The sequence below is a fragment of the Polistes dominula genome, unplaced genomic scaffold (genome assembly GCF_049000335.1).
Source record: "Polistes dominula isolate Pdom_NZ unplaced genomic scaffold, Pdom_raw_medaka contig_77, whole genome shotgun sequence".
NCBI lineage: Eukaryota > Metazoa > Arthropoda > Insecta > Hymenoptera > Vespidae > Polistes > Polistes dominula.
In genome coordinates, this window is record NW_028301152.1 from 4885942 (window position 1) to 4908421 (window position 22480).

A 22480-nucleotide genomic window follows, 5' to 3' on the forward strand; every position below is an offset into this window, starting at 1 on the left:
ATTTTCGGTTAATTTTTATTCTTTCAATTAAATAAACAATCACATTATTTGTAATTTACTTAATTATGTATGGATTCTAACTTTCTTATCTATTGTTCCAAAATATATTCCTAACGTTTAATATACTTCCAAGATATTCATAACAAGTTCCTATTGTAATAAACTTCTTATTGTATATTGTTTGTAATTAATCACTAATAACGTTTAATAACGTTGTCCTTCAGGATTTTGAAATGTTCTTAATACTATATTATCAAAGATCGTTTAAGAGTTTCCAGTTCGATTCTTATATGCAAATAAAGTCTTACTAAACGCTTATGAGTATTAATCACTTTCAGCAAATGTCTATGTTTTGAGGAATAACAGATAATTAAATATATTTCATTTAACCTGTATAATATTCCGAAGTTTCATCAAAAACATTTTTCAAAAATAAGTTGTATGTATCCTCTTGTAATTTTATTGCCGCCTGAAATAATGAATGCACATAATGTATATATAAATATATAAATATTTATTTATAATTAAATTAAATTCTTAATAATCTTAATTAAATTAAATAGATTAAATTGTATATAGTTTATAGCTAAATTTAACTTCATAATTCATTAATACTATAAATATATAATATACACATTTTATATATTTATAATACATTATAATAAATATATATTGTCATTCCACGTCAAATTGACAACTTTTTTAGTTGACCCCTCTAGAAAAACTTAAATAAATCTAAAGATTTTTGAAGTTAATGCGTGACAACAAGTAAAAAAGTGAGAATACAGGTGAGGAAATATAAATACAATTAATGTCAAAGAATATTAATGTGCAAAGGAAAAATATATACGTATAAAAATAAATTTTGAAAAAATGTAGCGATTACTCAGTATCAATGACGTACCTACAGCAATTTACATCAAACACTGAAGCGAACCGATTTATAAGAATGTTAGTAAAATAAAGTCTAAAATTGTGTGATATATTTTTACATAAGATTTAATTAATTATCCAAATTCGATCAAAAATATTAGACATTCCATTTAAAAATAGTAAAATAAGTAAAATAAATAAAAACGGATTAGAGTACTATATGCCTCTTTAGACAAAATGCAATTTTTGTTTGAAACATTTGTTCGTACAACGAATAACTTAAAAATTATTTGAAGTTATCAAATTAAGACATCACCCTGTATAGTATATATGGTAGAATAACAAAAATGGCAAAAATAATATGTGTTCGTGTGTGTATACCTTTAAATCATTTTTTTCCATCTCATCTGATTCATAAGTTTTGCAGAGTTCTTCATACTCAGATAATTTTTCATCCATATCTACATCGAATTTATTAATTAAACTCAATAACTGAGCTTCGGTTTTCATTCTACAAAAATCAAATGTTACAAATATTTAAATTAATAAATAATATTATATTGTATACTGAAAGGATAAATATAATATTATTATTTTTCTATTATATTCGATGGTACATATTACATTTATTCTTAATAGAGATTTAAAAAAATATAAGAGAGAGAGAGAAAGAGAAAATAACCTTCTGCTATTAATATTCGCTATCGTTTTGAAATCCGTAGTTTTAATAGTTTCTAACTCTTTCTTGATTTGATCTAATTGATCATGTAACTTATCTCGTTTCAATTCCCAACTTTTGTAAAACAAATATTGTTTCTTCTCATAATTATTTCTAAACAAAGAAATAATTTTTTTCTTAAAGTAACCATTTAATTCTGAGTTAAAAATATCGTTTTGATTTTTCATAATTTTACCCAATACTTTGTATATCTTCTAAACACATTCGATTTAATCGATCGATAATCATTGTATCGTTTTTGTATTGTGTCATTGTACTTTCCATAATCTTTTCCTTATCTTCTCTTTGCATTTCTAAATTTGTACTAAGTTCTAATAACATAGAAAAATATGTTTTTATAAGGAAATATAGTGATATAAAAAAAAAGAAATAAGTTGCAATATATTAATTACTTCTGATTTCTGTGAGAGCGTTTTTATGACGAAACCAAATATTCCTATAATGCAAAGTTTTTGTCATTTCTTCGTTCGGCATTACTTGCATTAATGATATGGCATAATCCATAAAATAATAAATATAATTTTTAAATAATGACGATTGCATTGAAATATTCATTTGATAAGAAAGAGCAGCTGCACGAATACTTGAATAACTATACAATATCTAATTAAAAAATAATCTTTTTGTTTTATAAATGAAAATGTTCATTAATGAAATAAAAAATACCTTGAACATTTTGAAAAACATATCATCGGTAATATTCCCATCTTCATATAATCCACTTGTAGACGATTCGTCAGAAATATTGGAAATTCTTGATAAAGCTAAATTAATTACATTAAAAAAAAAAATTAAATAAAAATAATTAAATTTAAGAATAATTTTCATATAAAAACCATTTCTAATTACATGAATATGATTGATGGTTTTTATCAGTAAATAATATAATATTATTTATTAACTCCATTTCTTCTTTTGTAAGAAGTGATTGTAATATTGAATTTTCAATTAATAAAGGCACTACAATCTGCAATTATATATAACTCTATATGAATATAGCTAGAATAATATATATAAGTATTATTATTATTTTTTAAATATTTTTTACCGCTAATTGAAATTTATTTATAGCCTCATTAAAAATTTGGATAATACTTGTAAGAATAAAGTCTAAATCATTTTTCTGAGATTTCTTTTTAAATTTTGACATAAATGTCTGGTTACTATTATAATTCTTCATATCTTGTTACTATAATAATTTTTTACATTTACTATTAATATTAGAATTACAAAGATACAATAACTAATATCAAAAGTGTCGTTTGATATATGCCGCTAAAAATTTGAATTAAAATTGTCATCAATGGACCAATTAGAAGTAATCACGTGACGTCTACGATACGTCCATGTCTAAATTACTGTTTTACCATTGGTCGTTATTTAGAGGAATATTAATAAGTCTTTAGACTAAATAAAATATTTTTCTATAGCTTATATTACTATAAAATAGTTGATTAATCAATGTAATAATATGAGAAAACATTTATGATTAATAAAAATACAAAAATAACAAATAATATAAAGTCAGAATATACAAATAGATAGAGATACAATAGGTTAGTATCGACCAATCAAGACGAAGCTTTAAGTGATTTAAGACAATCTATGTAGATGGCAGTTTACAATAGAAATGAAGCTTGAAGTCTTTTATGTGATTACATATATTGTACGGATCTATCTTGACCGAATGATCACAACGAAAACAATCCAAGAAAATTGTCTTGAAGTGATCTATATCTTTATAGAGATTTCTTAATATTATTATATATAAAAATCTTATATATATATACACACACGTATATATATAGGATGTAAAGCGTTTACGTATATGTCGATAATAAGAGTGTGTTGAACTTTAAAGCTACGAGCGTGTTATGCACACTCGGTAATAAATGTGATTATCGTGTAACTTATAATCATGAAACGTCCAATTTATATTTCGAATGTTGTTGAGCTTCGCATTTATAATAACGGATTCGTGTACTTCATTGGACTAGTCATATAACGTTTTATTATTTTCATTAAATAAAGTTTATTTTTATTAACATTTCAAAGTGGCTCATGTTGCAAGTGTTCACGGTTGGAACAAAATTGGTTTAAAAGCAGAACACACAATGGTGATACGGTAACTAATCTTGACATTTTATATATGCATATCGTATTGATAAGGTTTCATTGCTCTTATATATTAAAGATTAATGTTATACTATTGGAATTTTGTTTTCATTTATGTTGAAAACACATGAAAAATAATGTATTTTTTATAACGTTTTTCATATTTTAAAAGAAGTTTTTTTACAATAAATATATATTTTTTTATGTATATTGTACACGCGTATAATTTTATTAAAAGTTTATACCATTTAAACATCTTACTTAGATAATCTTAATGAAAAGAAAAGAAATATTGTATGATTAATAATAAGAAATTATATATATGCATTGCAAGTAAAATAATAATTAAACAATTGAAATTTTTTCTTCATAAAGTTAAAGAATTTCTGTATATTTTTATACTTAACTTATTTTGGTTTTGTAATCGATATTTTTATTTAATTAAGTTTATAAGCGTTTAAAATAATTGTACTAAAAGTATATACATATTGTATGTAGTAATTAGTATAAAAGATTAAATATAGATAGTATATAAATTATTTCAGATCGGATGGTGGTAGTAGCGAAAGCCCATTGCTTGTGGAAGAAGGAGAAACACTCGGTCCACCTCATAGTCCACGTAATAAACATCCTCATAATCGACAACATGTGAATCCTCACGAATGTCACAGTCATCGCCATGATAAACCAAAGCAGCTAGTAAAATATGGAGAATTAGTTATTCTTGGGTAAAAATATATAATACGCTTACAGTATATGTATTTGTCGTGCATATACTAAACAATTTTTTAATTATCAAATATGAATAATATTAATTCTAAAGAATATTTAAATTTTAAATAAACTAAAAAAGATTGTGGTTTATTAATGTATTCAGTCATTATTATAGGTATAACGGATATCTTCCACCTGGTGATCGTGGTAGGAGAAGAAGCAAATTCCTTTTATTTAAAAGACCAATACCAAATGGTGTTAAACGTAGTAAACATTATATTGTTAAAACTCCTCACAGTTCACAAGCCATTCTTAATACAAAACAGCATTCAATTTCGTATACACTTTCTAGAACACAAGCTGTTATAGTTGAATATACGGAAGATGAAGAAACAGATATGTTTCAAGTAAGTTCCGATGAAAAATCAAAATAAAAAAAAACGATATTACATATTCGTATTTCTATCTAAAGTAAAACCTGTGACATATGTTTTTTATTTAAACAAATTAATCATTGCATAGATTGGTCGTTCATCTGAATCACCAATTGATTTTGTGGTAATGGATACATGTCCTGGTGGGAGCGACTGCGGAACTGCAAATGAAGGACGGGTAGCTCAGAGTACAATTAGTAGGTTTGCCTGTAGAATTCTTGCTGATCGATCAAATCCTAGAATTGCTAGAATTTATGCTGCTGGTTTTGATAGTTCTAGAAACATCTTTCTAGGGGTAAGATTTATAATAGAATAAATACATTATTATATTCAGAGTTGTATCTTAAGAGGAAAAAGAACATATTTCTTCTGAGTATAGGAAAAAGCAACAAAATGGCAAGAAAATAGAGAAATTGATGGTTTGACAACTAATGGAGTTTTGATAATGCATCCACGTGGACAATTCTGTAGCGGAGAAGCCCAATGTGGATTTTGGCGAGAAGTTAGTGTCGGTGGCGGAGTATTTTCTCTTAGAGAGAGTAGAAGTGCTCAACAAAAGGGAAATTATGTAGAGGATGAAAATAATATTTTACAAGATGGTACTCTTATCGATTTATGTGGGGCTACATTACTTTGGAGATCAGCGGAAGGTCTTGCAAAATCACCGGTAAATAAAATCTATTTTATTGTTAAAAAAAAAAAAAATAGATAATTTCAAGAAATATTTTCAATGTGATAAATATGATTTACTATCAATGTAATATAGATTTTGCAAGTACCATTATTTTATTTGATTTTAATATTTTTTTTTCAAATTTATTATTATAAGTTTCTCAATGTAAATTTTAATTAGTATTTACATGTTAATGAATCTAATATAAATACTCTATATTATATTTTTTTTTGTATAGACAAAACATGATTTAGAAGAATTAGTTGATGCTATAAATGCTGGCAGACCGCAATGTCCTGTCGGCTTAAATACTCTAGTTATTCCACGTAAGGCAGCAGCAGATACAGCTCAGCAGCAACCATATGTTTATTTAAAATGTGGCCACGTACAAGGTCATCACGATTGGGGACAGGAAGAAGATAAAGTAACAAGAAAATGTCCAATGTGTTTGGTTGCCGGATCAGTAGTGAAACTAACAATGGGAATTGAACCTGCCTTTTACGTCGACAGAGGCCCACCTACTTACGCATTTAGACCTTGTGGACATATGGCTACGGAAAAAACTGTGAAGTCAGTATTAAAGATTACATAAAAAAAATAATATCTTTTTATAGATTATAAATCAAGAAAAAATTTTCTTGTATTCTTACACGTAATAGTTTGTTTATCATGAAATTGTAAAGAGGCGATGATAACAATATACATTTATCTGTAGATACTGGGAACAGGTGGCAATACCACACGGTACAAATGGTTACATCGCGATCTGTCCCTTCTGTGCAGTTCCTCTTGAAGGTTCACCTGGTTATATAAAACTCATTTTTCAGGACAATGTAGATTGAAAATAATTATACTTCCTATAATTTCAAGAAAAGCAATCTATAAAAATAATTTATACTAATTAAAAGATAAAAAAGAAAAAAGAAAAAAAAACGATACAAAGCATATAAAAATCAACAATCTTCAAAATAATTTAAATATTTGCTTATGTTGAAGATTTTTGTTGTACAATAAGTCTAATATAAAAAAAAAAGCATCCGTTGTACAATACACTTTTCTTGTTATTATGTACATGGAAGTTGTATAATTTTTAATTGTGTAATATATACGAAGATGAATGTAAAAGAGAAAAGTTCAAACAATGTCGAATTAGAAAATCATGAATTATGTTTATTATAGTATGTAATAGTTTATACTCGTACGTAATTTATTATTAAATTAATAATTATTTCATCATTGGATATTTAATTACGGCATTCCTCTTTATCACCAAAAAAAAGAATGAATTATTAATGATCAGGACAAAAGTAAAATACTCTTTAATATCATATCGAAAATATTTAAATTTATAGAAAAATATAATTTAATGAAGTTAATTCTAGTAGCATTTTGCTTTAGTACACAGGCGGAGAGTATTACAAGAGGGAAAGAAGCACAATGATTATGTAACAATATCGATCTCTTTTTAGCTAATTTAGATAAATTTAAGAATGCCATGAAAGTATAGTGAATGAAAAAACGTTGTAAAAGGCACGAGGTCCTTACCAAAAAAAAAAAATAATGTAATTATTTGCCGACTGAATGTTACTTATCTTATATATATCATATTTATCTTCGATTAAAGAGTAATTTTTTATCAACTATAAATACTTACAAATTTATTATACTACGCTTTCCACGAAGATAAAATAAAATTTCATACTAATTAAATTTTTCAAAATATTTCATATCTAAGTACGTAAGAGTAAAATATTATTTTTAATATAATTTTCTTTTTATTTTATTTTGTTTCTAAAGGTATATACATATAAATAAAAATCTTGAGTAATTAAGTAAGTAATAAAATAAAATCGTGAAATTAGAATATAATTAACAATATATTTATAACATTTATAAACAAACAGATAGACTCACAACGACAGTCTGTAACATAAATATATATCTTAGTGTATATATTTATGTAATTATTTAATTATTTATAAAATTTAATCAGTCGCGCATCAAAAGGGCAAAATCTCTTCATTGAGAAAACTACTTTTGAATGTTCTCAGTGTTGTAAATCCAATGACGTTAAGAATAATTTAATGATTAATTGTTATTGTTGATTTTTAAAACAAATCTTATGCGAGTGAAAATGTTCTCCGCAGAGAGACCTTTTTCATGTGCAGACATTCTTAGAATAATTAATTAATCTAAATTATAATTAACTTATTTTAACTTAAACTTTGCTCGAACGTATCTATCTATTATCGTTCATTCATCTGACCAGTAATGTTCTCTTTTAATTACAAACAATGAACTAATAGTTTTACAAACGCAAGTTTAATATCTAATTATTATATATAAATGAAAATAAGTATGATCATAATTCGGTACTAGATCCACTACGACGAACATATCGATTGAAGTAATCAGGTCGCCAACATTTACAGCTGCCTGGTATTAAAAACCAATCATAATACAATCGTACCTAGAGAAAAGGAAAAAGAATTAATGAAGGATGAATTTACTCAAGCATATAAATTGTTACTTTACTTTTTGTCAAATTATAACAAATAAGTTACCTGGAAACAACCCATTTCATCTACGCCATCACAATGATGTTGAGAACCACCACTATTACGTGCTTCATTTTCACCTGCACGCTTTTGCAAGTACTGTTGATAATTTTGGAAATCATGTACAGGTGGTGGTACACCAACTACAGGATCTCTGGGACCTGGAAATCTATCTGTTTGGCTTCCTTCCAGAAAAGTTTCGGGATAATAAATTTCAGCTACCAGTAAACTCGTCCATCTTGGTGAAGATAAACAACCGCCATCTAAATAGTGACATCTTGATTGCCTATGTTTGGTGATAAAATATAATTTTTAAATTATAATATAAAAATATTTATCTTTTATTATATTTATATTTTATTATATATATATATTACTTACATGCATCGAGTAACTTCAATCGTTTGTGTAAAGTAACCCTCATAAGGAATTTGTACAACATAACGCCAAACTCCTTGATAATTTTTTGCAAATACTGGAGTAGCATATTCTACTTTGGCTGGACATGGGGTTGGTGGACCAGTATATTCTGGCTTTTCTTGAACAGGATTTCGTTGATGATATTCTTGCGTCGAAGGCTCATCTCTACGTTCTGCTGCTGATGTTACCAATGGTTCACCTTGAATGGCCTTGTACAACATACACACTCTAAATAAAGATATTTAAAAAAATTATTTTTTGATAATAGTACAAAATACATAATACATATATTATTATAAATTAAATCAATAAAATAACATACACTCCACTACCATTCTCACAAAATTTGCGAGCATTACGATTTGCACTATCGTTTGTATCGGAAGATCTTTTATTCCTACTTCGTTTCTGATCAGAATCAACTCTGTGAAGAAAGCAATACAAAATTGTAGCATGTATAATTTTATATATTAATATATTTTTTTACCATTGTACTTACGAGTTTTGTCCAGGTTGAATTTTAGCAACTTTAGGTAAAGATTCGTCTGCTTTTAAAATTGGCAAAGCTTTGCTCAAAAACCTGAGAGTATGATTTTTTATCAAAGTGCTACAAAATATAAATGTGTATATACGTTAAAATAAAATAAAGGATTATATGAATAATATGAAAAAATTAATAAATAATATTTTGCATTTTACTTACAATGGATAGGAAGATCCATTGATATATTGCTTCATAGGATTTTTAGGTATAAATCCTTTATTCAAATCACCACAAATATTATATACAGATGCAAATCCCTTTCCTTTACCAGTATCTAAAATTTTTATCAATTTATTATTATAATATAAAATTCAAGAAATATATCCACTAATAAAACTTAAGAATTAAAAAAGAAAAATATTTTAATACCATGACATTCTTTATCGCTTTCAACATAAGGTGGGGGTTTAACTTTAGGTGGTTCAGCATTTGGTGATTCAACGAACGCATAATATCCTTCTGGAGGTTCTTCTTCTATAGGTGTATCAGTATTACTTATCTTTGTTCGCTTAGTAGTATGATATTCTTCAGCAGAAATTAAAATACACGAAACTAACAGCTGAAATTAAAAAGAATAATAAGTAAATTAAAAAAATTAATTCTAATTTTATGAGATAAAATAACATAAAATTGATCGGTAATAATTTTTTATTAAAACTGAAACACTTACGAATTTGAATGAAAAATATTTTTAACGTACGTATGTTAATATACCAGGATGAGTTGAAAAGTTTTGAGTCTCGATACAAAAACTTGTTTTTTTAAATAAAATGTGTGTGATAAAAAAAAATTGTTTTTACATTAGGTGCCAAATTTTTCAACTTACCTACGTACGTTTTTTAGAGTATTTTTCAAAAAGAGATAGAACAAAAATATGTGTATATTCTAATCTAAAATCGGGGTCATTATATATATATATATATATATATATATCTGCTTTCTACGTGAGTCTCTACCTGCGCGATACATACGGGTCATTGACGGCATTCCCCGTTAGTAGACACGTTATATGCATTCAGTCTTAACGGTACGTGGTCCATTAATTATATCGTTTGATATTATAAATTATATGCATTTATTTATTTGTAAATATTTGTATATCATTTCTTTGCTTAAGCCGACTTTAAATTATATGCTATAAAAAATTGTTTTAATTTCAGAAAATAAAAAAATAAATTAGTTTCATTCATTTATTATTTTTAATGTATTTTTAATATAAAAATATAATATGACGTACGTAATAAAGATATAATTTAAAAAATAATACGCGATATAAAATAAACGCGATGTTACGCGTTTTATATAAAGACAAGTTTTCATAAAAGTTTTATTTTATTTTTTTGTTTTTGTATTTAGGCTACTTTGAATTGTTTCTAACGTTACAAAATTATGATTACATCAAAACTTATTGTTGTTACAGTTTTGAGAACAAAATCTTCAAACCTGTATTAGTCAAACCCAGTGGCGAATCAAGCCAAGTAAAGTCTCAAGCGATAAAAATTTCGGGACTCTTAAACCTAACTCAGAAAAATAAAAGTTTCAAAAAATAACTCCCATTAAGTTATTACATTAAAAATTTCGGGACTCTTAAACCTAAATAAAAAAAAAAGTTTCAAAAAAAAAAAACTCCCATTAAGTTATTAATAAAAAAGAAAAGTAATCAGAAATTTTATACCGCAATATATTAACTAAGTTACAAAACAATGAAAAGAAATTTTAAGATCTCGAGCCCCTTACGCGGCTACTAATTGTTAGTCCGGTAACCGTTTAATCTACCACTGGTCAAACCGGAAGATTCAAGGAATGTCTTACAATGGCGTAATCATCGCACAGTCATTGAACTTCATTAAAAAAAATGTAACAGAATAACTATACTATAGATTATATTTCTTTTCTTTTCTTTTATGTAGAATCATAAAAATCTTGATACTTTTATTATAATTAATTTATATACATATTATATATTTATTTATCTATTAATATACATTTGATTATGTTTTTTTCAAATCTATGATTTTCGCGCGCAATAAAATTAACCATTTAAGTATAAAACATCTCTTTTGCATATTTATATTTAAAACAATTTTAAATAAATTGAAATCCTTTAAATAATAAATAACTGTTTGTATACCGCTATTTTCTTTGAATAAATTAACATCTTATCTATTACATCAACGTGTGTCGCGTACAAATTGATGTTAAATGATTTTGCGTTAATAAAACTATAAATAAATCAATATAAATACAGAAAATGAATATAAAATAGAGAAAAAGAAATAAAACACGGAAATCCCCATAAATAAAATAATTGTTTTTACACGAAATATTTAAAAAAGAAATTATTTAATAATAAAATACTATAGGATGCACTTAAAACTTTTGAATTGAACTTACGAAAAATAAATGTAGTTCCATTTTAATATATTAAACACTATGAACAAAAAATAAACACTAAGAATAGATAAAAGTTAGTTAAAGTTTAACAGAGAACTCGTCAGTACTCAGTCAACGGTTATAGTAAAACTGAATAACTTAAACTTGTAGCCTCGGATAGCTCTGCCTGGTTACCTTCACCTGTATATTTTACCGGTGTGAAGTAGCGTTCTGATCGCCAAGAAAAAAAGAGGATCTCGTAAAGAAAGAATAGCGGTCAACAACATTCTGCTTAAGGATATCGATTCACTAACTCTTTTCCTCATTCCTTTTTTGTTTTCTTATACGATCGATCAACGATCATAGATCCGCTAGATACCAACCATTTAAGAGAGTGTAAGTAACTGTCGGGTTCATTGTTCTAACAATTCAAATATATAAACAACTATTCAAATATATGAACAATAACTAGCAAATATTTAGGAAAGATGCAAACAATAATTATCAGAAAATTATAGTCTCAGTTGGTTCGATGGTTTCCATAATCAAAAATAGTTTATTTAAAAATGCAGATTATCGGCTAAATCCTTTTGTCTTTAATTCTGATAGATTCTTACCAGAAAATGTTAAAAAACGTCAACCTTATTTATATATTTCATTTAACGTCGAATCAAGTAATTATATTGCTAAATGTACATGCATAAATGAGAGAAAGATCGAAATTAATTTAATTTTATTACATAATTTTATTAATTTATTAATTTTATTAACTTAATTTTATCTTTTTGTTTGTAGCTAAAAGATTTGTAATGCTAGGGGTGGAAGTAATGGTAGTATAATTATACAATTTTTAATTATAACAAGTGAATTGGGTGACGTTAAATAGTAATAAATTTTATTTGACATCCAATCAAAATCATTTTATGCAAAATTTACTTCAATAATATGATACTAATCGAATTTTTTTAAATTTTTTCTGTATGTTATCAAAAATGAAAAAAAATCATTATCACAAAACTCAGTTTGTTTAATAAATTTCTGTATTATCAATCGATGAATGGCAATGAACTGTTTTATCGACTAAGATTTTAGTATGTAATTTTAAAAAATATATAATTTAGTAGAACATTAGAAGTGCATATTTCGGGCAAAAAAATTCATTTTAGTTATTACCGCGAACACTAGTGGGCGTTAGTAAGTACTTAACGCTATGACGAACGATACAATACTATCAAAGAACGGTACAAACTATAAAATAATACAGTATTCTACCTTCTATTGCCCATTGGTTATCCCGGTAGTAACTCAGAAGAATTTGGTTAAATAAAAAACTGGACTTGTGAGTTTCTATCTACTTTTGTATTCTTTGGTTAAAGTGAATCAACTGTGTTTTTGATTGGTAAACACCAGTTAGCAATAGTAGATTCCTTTTTTATTGATCGATTAAAACTTTGATGGTATTTCAGTAAAACTATTATTTTTTTAAATAATTACTTTTGAAGTATATTCGTGTATCTACACGTATATAAAAAATATGCTATATTGGAAATATAATTAAATCAAAGTTTACTGAACAATCTAATATTATGTTTAATGCAGTAAGGAAAAATTGTTTAATTGAACAATTATAGCGTAATGTCAGATATTTATTTAAAGAGATTATCTGATTGAAAGTATTATGATTTTTTTAGGGATACGTAATTTTTGACATATTCGTTAACGCAAATTAAAAATTTGTTAATAAAATAAATACATTTATTAGTGTGTACATAATTAATTATGGCAGTGCTTGAACATAATTTGTAGAAAAATTATTGATAAATCTTTCAAAATGTTCTGTACAATGGTTTATTATGATTGTATTCATTTTTGAAAAGTTTTTAATTTTCTATTTAAATGTGCTACTTCAAAAAAAGTGCTAAACTTGTGCTACCTTAATGACCCAATTAGTAAACATGATGATATCGTTTGCCTTTTTGCTGAATTTACGTTATACAAAAGATTTTGTGTCCGTTAAAGTGACAATTTTTTTTAATTATTACATATTGTGTAATATTGTAATATAATCTGAAAACAATGTTTTTCTATTATAATAATAAATTATATTTGTATAATTAATTTTGATAGATATTTAATTGTCATATACTCTTATAAAGTTCTCTTTAAAAATAAGATCAAAATATCCTATAATACTAATTGTAAGAAAAAAAGAAAGGAAAAGCGCAGTTTTCTAAAGATGGCATATGAGTTTCAATTTATATACAATAATATTATAAAATATGCTAGTAAATTGACAAATAAATATATTATGTAAACTCGTCGAAGGTTTTGATTTCATAAGAACTTTTATCTAAACCATTAATGAAAAGAATTAATTGAGGTGTGAAAAATCTGTTTAAATAAAATAAAGAATAAGTCAATTAGCAATGTTCCTTCATCGAATGTGATTATTTTTATAAAGTCAACATGAGATAGAAAAAAAAAATACAAGACTCTAATCTCCTTCTTGGAAGATCATTTGCGTTACTTTGCATTAAAAAGAAAACATGACCAAGCTATTTCATTATAATACCGAACGCATTTGAATTGTAAATAGTATAATTTCCTGCGCAAAAATAAGCATTTAATATAAAATATGCTGAACCCTTAATAGACTTTTAATTTTACGTTCATGTAGTAAAGGTCGGGGCTAGCTTCTTTTTAAATTCATTTTTGCTGATGGACTCTAAAATAGCAGATCTAGGTATAACTTTACAATAAGTGTCAATTGGAGTATGACTAAATTTCATGAAATATTTGTGCTATTCGCATAATTTAATAGATTAAGATAAATAATATAAAAATCAAGCAAAATTCTCATAATAACGAAAAATTAATTAAACATAGTAAGGGTCCTATAATTTAGTGATTTTTATTTTGAAAAATATTCATAAAATAACTCATACATCGTGCACAATATTATTAAAATTAGCCATAGTTCTATTACAGATTTATAGACAAAAGAAAATTATAACTCGTACACCATTAAATAAGCCATTAAAAATTATCGTACAATCAAATATCCAATAGAAATAAAATTACAATATATTGATATTATTCTTATATTAAAATCTAAACAAAATTCTACTGGATTCTAAATCGTTAAGAGTTTTGCTTGAATTTTCCACTTAACTTGATTAATTAGTGATCTAGAAAAATTTGTATAAAATCGACGACAAAATAAAACAAAGTAGATAATTTTAAAAATACCATCTTTCGTCAAATGAAAGAAAAAGAAGAAGAAGAAGAAGAAAAGTAAATAAGTTAAAAAAATATAAAATTATTCGTTGAAGTGGCTTATTATAAATATACGCATACATATAGATAAATTCGAATAGAAAAGCAAGAGAGATAGAGGTGATTTTGCCGGCCACAACGAAACGGGCCGACTACTACTACTCGGTAGGCAAGCGTGGCGCTAAATAATCATAACTCAGAGAGACATTTGTAACGCCAGCCTCTCGCTCGTATTTATCGCTGTTGTTGGACGGTTTGTTGCAGCAATAACGGTAATGGGCCTCTCCGCCCAGTATACATCCCCTCCCAACGTCCTCTCGAGCGTCCTTCCCTCTTACGCTCCTATTTCCCTCCTCTTTCGTCTACCCCTTACCAAGCGATTTATCCTCGGGTAATTAGCACGGCTAATAATTAATGTGGCCGCGCATTGTGCTAATTATCACCGGGAACCTTTTAAGAAATGAAAGAACATCCGAAATAAAACAAAAAGGGGGACGACTCGAGTGGGATGGAAAGAGAAAGAAGAGGAAAAAAGAAATGAGGAGGTGGAGGTGCTGGAGATGGTAGAGGTGGATGAGGTGGAGGAGGAGGAAGAGGAGGTGGATGGGGGTTTACTACGACGAGGAAAGAAGACGATATTTATCGTGCTTAAGGACTTTGCCGTCTGCGACTCTAGCTTTGGAATTGTGCAAATAAAAGAGCGTAATAGCGAGAGCGAAATGATATCGCGATGTTCGCTCTCTTCCCTCTCCTCACTTTTTTTTCTCTCTCTTTCTCTATTTCTTTTTCTTTTACTTCTTCTACTTGCTATCGTGTTACTTAAAAAATTCATCATTTCGACGTGCTTGATTTCGATGCAGTCTGGCAAGCGTTCGCTTCGTGATTGCTGAAATAAAACGGAGTGCCTGAGAGTGATCGAGTTTATAATACGGCTGACGTGTTGAATAACGAATCACGATGATCGATAACGAAACACTCGACTATTTATTTAAGTTGAAATACAATATGTTAACTATTTAATTACTGGCGAATACTATTTAATCATTCCTCGAAACATTGTAATAGATTTTCGAAGTAATCGTCTAAAATAATAGATATCTATGAATTGTAAAATTCGTAATATTTTATTGGTAAATAAAATCCAAATTAATCAAAATTAAAATTTATAAGTAATACAATATCAAGCATCTAGTAAACGTAGTTTGACAAATTGAACATAATTTTTTAAAGTAATAGATATTTATAAATAGTAGAATGGTGTATTTATATTTTATTAAAATAGATAGAATTCATATAAATAAGGATAACAAATCTCACATAATTTAAAATAAATTGTTGCGATATTGAAGTATATTAATTTATAGTTGTGCGTGTGTTAGTGAAATGTTTGCAACGTACGCGGCTATATAATATTTCAAGAGAATGCAATAGGTGTCCCATACACATAAACGATAACATAGGGAAATATTACATACGTGTGAGTTCATACAGACGACGGCCAACGAAGCCAAGCAGCTATCCATCAGGGTGCTTTTGTCGCCCTAATGAGAGCTTGAATTATTCAGCTTAGCAAACCCCACCTCTTGCACCTTTCCACCCCTACTTTCTCGGTTCTCTCTCTCTTTCTCTTTCTCTTTCTCACCCGCTCATTCATTCACTCACTCTCTCTTTACCTTAAAAGTCGTCCGTTCGTATCCCGTTACCTTGCGTATTCCTTCCCCTTTCTCCGGAATTTGTAAAAAAAAAAAGGAGTATAGAAAAAAGTGACTTCTCAAAATAGGTATACACACAGTTCGTCATAGTAAAATCCAGCTGACCTCTTAATTTCAAAGCACCAACGAGCAGAGTACTTACAAGTTGAAAGAGAATTCGGCCAACCACACGTAAAGTTAACCAAGGATCTTATTAGGAGGATTTTGTACTTGTTAATTTAAGATTCATAATAATTCCTTCTCGGATAATTATCATGATTTTTTTTTATATGTAAAATAAGAAAAAGATATTTCTTGCCAATGGAAAACAAAAAAACTTCTTCTTATTCTTTATTTCCTTACTCTTTCCTCTAACTTTCTTTCTCTTTCATGTAAGGAAACAGAGATTTTTCATAATGTATTTACTGCAATTTCACTAGCGAACAAGTTTCTCGTGAATTTTAAAACGTCGAGTTGCCCGTTTGAGTTTCCTTCTTTCTCTCTCCCTCTCTCTCTCTTTTTTAAAAAGAGTGGCGTTGGGTATACCGTAAATGCTTCAGGTGCCCCTAAGACATCGTTTTATCTCGTCTGAACGTATAAATACGAGCTTTTCCCGTCCGCGACCTCTTTCATACATACATATACATCTTTCTCGGTATTGCATACGTGGTTTTAGGCATCTATGCAAAGCTCAAAAGCTCATTTCCACCGAGATAATTGCACTGTGATATCGCGAGACTGCAACTCTTTTTCTCTCAACGCGAAAAGAAAGAAATAAAAAAAAAATAGATAGAAAAAGAAAAATATAGAAAGAGAAAGAGAAAGAGAATGAGAGAAAAAGAGAGAGAGAGAAAGAAGTCTTGCAGATGTGTCGTCGACGATGGCTTTTATTAAAGTTTTCCTCTCTGTTGTTACGCGCTACTTTTACGTTACCATTTTATGTTGAAAACTTTCTAGTAAGTAAGTCGATAAAGTTTTGCACTAATCACTCTACTCTTTCCTTCTTTAAGATTTTCGTCGTTAGTGCGGCTCTCACGTCGAAAATTCTTCTCGAAAAGCGTGCCACGATCATGACACGACTTGTTCATTATTAAAACGTTCTATTAATTAAAACAACGTTTATCGATAATAATTCATAAACACATACCATCGAACGTTTCAATTATTTATTATCATTATCGTAACAATCATGTCACGATATTTTTTCAATCTTTTCAACCTTCCTCCCCCACCTATCCTTTACAATTTTTCCCTTCTTTTACTCTTTTATTTTTTCAAACTTCATTATTATTACCAAAGTAAACGCTTAAATGAATTAAAAATTTTAATCTCATCTTTAATCAAGCGCTCCAAGCATTTTCGAATTTTAACGCATATAGATCTTAAAGATTCAAAAGGTCGGTTTCGCTTTTTACAAAATGCAATAGGAATGTTAATTACAAATACTTGCTCCAAATTAAAGTAAGTAATTAAAAAAACAATTAAAAAAGAAAATAAAACGAAATAAAAGAAATGAAAATTAAATTAGATTCTTATCGGATACCTAGTTACCTACACATGTATATACAAGCAAATGTGCTAGTACTTGTAAAAAAATTTTACGATTTAGTTTAGGAAATTGAGAAAAGTATTTCGTAGAAAGAAAAGTAGTAGAGATCGTAGAAAGATGAAGTACTCTGGAGAGGGAATGCATAGATCTACGTGTATAACTACCGCGAGAAAGATGGGATGGGGGTCGATGGAAAAGAGATCGAGTAATGGATGGTGAGGAGAAAGAGAAAGAAAGAGAGAAGTAGAAGAAGAAGTAGAAGAAGAAGAAGAAGAAGAAGAAGAAGAGGGAGAGAGCAAGTCGAATGGGCCGCTACATCCGAAAGCTATTATAGCCGCTCGAGCGAATCTCTATTAAAACGTGTTTACACTGGCTTAGGGGTTGACTGAAGCCGCCCCTACTAGTACCTGCCTTCAACCAACTCCGTTTCGTAGCATTTCTACGTGCGGCGTACGTAGGGTGCGCGCGCAATCCACTCCACTTGACTACGTGCTGGCTTATAATGTTGGTGGTAGTAATACTAGTAGTGTTGGTGGTGGTGGTGATGGCGGTAGTGGTGGTGGTTGTGAAGAGCTATATATACGGAGTAATGCCTATCTAATTGTCGCGTGTATGAATAGTGAATCCCGGAGCACTCGAGGCTATGAGCCAGATCCGAGCTAACACAAGGGGAGAGCCATATGAGCTAATCTATATTATGATAGCTCGACCTCCGGGCTGCTGCTTTCTCTCCTTCCCTTCCTCCTTCCCCTATCTCTCTCTCTCTTTCTATTTCTATCTCTATTTCTATCCTTCTATCTTTCTTTCTCTTTCTCTTTCTCGTTCTAGATGCACACGAACACACGTGCTATGTATTGTCGTGTATGTGTGTATTGTCTGCTCTAACCGGTACACGCGATTACACCTACATAACCAGTTCGTCGAAACCGACCCTTACGTATTATTGCCTATCAGTGCGGGAGGGTTGCTCGTCCCCATACCAACTCACAACACTATATCTTCTGACGAGGTTACATTACCCACCTATTCTTCTTCGTTCTCTGTTATTTCATTCTCCTTAGGCTCAATCGTCTCTTCTCATATCGAGATACATAAGTAGCGAACGGTATCTACTATATAAGTTGGTTCTATTTTCTTTCCTTGTCGTAAATCTTCCTACTACGAATGTAAAATCAGCGACCCTTATAGAAGATTTATACGATTTATACGTTGCAATATTTTATTTATATACACTTTTATAAGCACTATAAAGTAATATAAATAATTTAGGAGTTTACAATATTATTGTATTATTGTATTAAAATACTAATTATAAGTATTTACATCACTATTTCAAAAGATGAATTTAATGTATTAAAAATAGAAATTAATTCTATGCCTTTAAGACAAATGTCGTATTTATTTATAAAGTAATCATACATCTGTTATTCTTTGATAATAGTTTCCATTATTTTCGATGACTTTGGTCTATCTTTCAGGCAACTACCGAAAGGAATCAAATTTATTTCTACATCTAATAAAAGAACGAAGAAAGATACACAAGTGATGAACTGTTTGATCAGTACTTCACAATACCAAGTATTCTTATAATACTATGTAATTATAAAATATGAATTTAATATAAAACAAATACAAGTGATTAATCGATTAATGATAATGTTCTAGTTCTCACGAAAATTTATAAATAATAAATGATCTGTCCCATACACGTGTCATAAAGATAACATATCTAATAATCTAGGCTGTAAAGTATCAAATTACATAGGTGCATATATATATTTATCTGTCTATCCTACATTATAGCTCGTTTTCTTCATTCTTTTCCGAAAGGTCATCTGGGTGCGTTTAGTACGAACGACACGTCAAGAGGTTGATACGAGGATAACGCAAAATGTATCCTGTTTCCCATGATAGTCGAGGATCGAGAACGCATTTCAGAGCATGTAATCGTTGGGGCGTCACAGTTGGAAGTATATGGCGGCATTTTGGAGCGTCGAGACGCCGGACGTCGCAATCCAAGCATTCCCGCCCCTTCTCTTTCTCTTCCCCTAAACTTCTCGTCTCTTTTATTTTCCAAGCTCGCTCTCCTTGTCCACCATTGTGATGATAATGTTTTCTAGGCAGGGCTGTATTCTCTTATGGAAAAACGCGTCTCTTTCTCTTTCTTCCTCTTTTTTCTTCTCCTCTTTCTCTCTCTTTCTCTTTCTCTTTTTCCTTCTTAAATAAATCGTATCGCCCACCCGATGAATTACGAGTTATATCTACTAAGCGATTTGTATCCATCATCGCGATTTATCTTTGTGTCGTTCCTTCGAACTAGCTTTACGCTTGGTCATTCCTTTCAAACAAATGGGTTACTTTAAGAATCTTGAATTTTTAATCATTCGATTAAAAACACACTATATATTGGTTTTTTATTTTTTTCAAAGTAATTTAAGTCTCTTCATTCTTATATATATTAGAAAATGTTAATGAATTCCAAATTTTATTGTCTGACAATTAATATTATTGTTGAAGAAATAAAAGATTCTTTTGAGTTGTAAGTAGACTTATATCACTTAAAAAAAAACAATATTTGTGTGTTAAAATTTAACAGTCTTTTAATAAATATTAGACGTAGTAATTAATTCGGAGCTTTGATATCAAATTTATTACACCAAAATCGGCATCCTTTTTTCGTAATGTTACCTGGAAGATGGACTAAAATCATGGAAAATAATGTAGATTATGTCGAAAAAAAAATTGATGTATGATTACTTTATAAATAAATATTTAATTTTGAACTGTATATTAGCTTTGTTATAAATAATATGAAAAATAGTAATTCTTGCTTAACTGAAACTAGTCTTAATTTATTTAATACAAAATTGAACTTATACAACGTTTCGAAAACAAATACTCCTTATAATATTTTTCTTTGTAAAAAGAATTAATAAATTTTCGATAGCAATAATTATTTTTTATTTCTTTTAACAAACATATTCGCGCTGATTATATAAGTATTATGCATAATTAGACAAAACAAAAGAGGAAATATAATAATAAAAAAAATACAAATCTTTATCGAAGCGTGAAAAATCGTTTAACTTCTGGTGCTAATTTCAATAATATGATTTTTTTTTATTTCTAAAAATATTCGAGGTAGGTTTCGAATACATAACGAGCAACACAAAGAGACAGGTATATACACGCTAAGAAAATCGAAAAGCTGGAAGACGATAAAAGAGAAAGAGAGAGAGAGAGAGAGAGAAAGAGAGAAGGGAGGGTAAGGAAGAAGGATGAAAAGGCAAGATAGAGGCACTATAGATACCGGAAGGCAAGAACCAAGGTTGGGTTGAGGGCGCCATTACGTCCGGCCACCCTTCGGTCCTCCACTTACCCCTAACGACGTTCCGGGCAAATAAAAGTTGATTTCTCTTCCCTCTCGCTCCTCTACGCTTTGCTCTCAGGCTTTTTCGCTCAGGTTCTCCTCCCTTTCCCTCCCATTCATCCCTCTTTGCTATTTCCCTCTTTTCCTCCTCTCCCTTTTCCCCCAACTGTCTCTCTCTCTCTCTCTCTCTCTCTCTCTCTTGGTTTCTTCCTGGCTTCTTTCCTCCCATTTTCTCTGGACTCTCGCCTTCTTTCTTTTTTCTTCACTTTACGGAGTCTCACCGCTTTATCTTTTTAGGTGCCTTCCGCCTCATCAGCCAACACAGTGCCGGCATTCATTGGTATCCGTACGTGAGACAGACATGAGTTTATAGAGAGAGAGAGAGAGAGAGAGAGAGAGAGGGAGGAAAAAAGGAAAAAAAAATGATATACCTTGGCAGAGTATTTTCCGATAGAATCGATGACGATCAGTTAATTCCATGATCGGTTTTATCACGGTATAGGAATTTTTCGCGCTTTTACTCTAGTTCGATGCTGCTTTCGACGTTGAAAATCAATTACACTCCATTTCGAATAATTAGTACACTGATGCGTTATCGTTGAATAAGCAAAAAAATAAAAAAATAAAAAAGAAAATAAAAGGATAAATAAAGAGGAGCGGGGAAAAAAATAGAAGAAAATCAAGCTGTTATTTCGAAATATCGTTAACTATTGATATCTCCGTGTTCTCTCTCATGGAGTTTCGTTTCGTGAATTTTGTACAATTATCTCGGGGATAACGTCATTGGAAAGTGGAATTTATTTTCAGTATAATAAATGCGATTGGAGATGAAAATAATATTCAAATATAAACAATCGCGGCTTCATTTATCGTATCTCGTAATAATTATCATTTCTTTTTACCTTTATCTCTACCTCGTAGTTCATTCTACCATATATATTATTAAATGAAATGTTTTTTTTGTTTTTTTTTTTTTTTTTATACGATAATTACGATAAGATAAAAAATGTATGTGGAGTGTGTAATGTTTAATTTTGTCTTTATAGCTTACTTAGAGTCATCGTGTAAATAATTCAACAAAATATATTATTCATGTTTTTTCCTCATTGCATATTTATTTCGATTGATGAAATATAATGATATATTTCTTT

General features: G+C 28.9%; 2 protein-coding genes across 2 annotated transcripts; one reads left to right on the top strand and one right to left on the bottom strand.

The window, feature by feature from the left end:
• Positions 1-3269: 3269 nt before the first annotated feature.
• On the top strand, positions 3270-6781 carry Pli (E3 ubiquitin-protein ligase pellino). Its single transcript, XM_015317025.2, has 7 exons — positions 3270-3737; positions 4273-4455; positions 4617-4848; positions 4964-5170; positions 5255-5542; positions 5787-6118; positions 6264-6781. Exons 1-7 carry the CDS (start codon positions 3727-3729, stop codon positions 6388-6390), a joined length of 1380 nt encoding a protein of 459 aa, XP_015172511.1. The 5' UTR covers positions 3270-3726; the 3' UTR covers positions 6391-6781.
• A 276-nt stretch (positions 6782-7057) lies between these two features.
• Positions 7058-11571, bottom strand: spz6 (Spaetzle domain-containing protein 6). The gene is made up of 8 exons (XM_089178020.1): positions 11465-11571; positions 9440-9629; positions 9230-9344; positions 9026-9133; positions 8849-8950; positions 8488-8754; positions 8113-8392; positions 7058-8018 (listed from the first exon to the last, which is right to left on the bottom strand). The coding sequence occupies exons 1-8, from the start codon at positions 11483-11485 to the stop codon at positions 7911-7913; spliced, it is 1191 nt and encodes a 396-aa protein (XP_089034146.1). The 5' UTR covers positions 11486-11571; the 3' UTR covers positions 7058-7910.
• Between the last annotated feature and the right edge of the window lie 10909 nt (positions 11572-22480).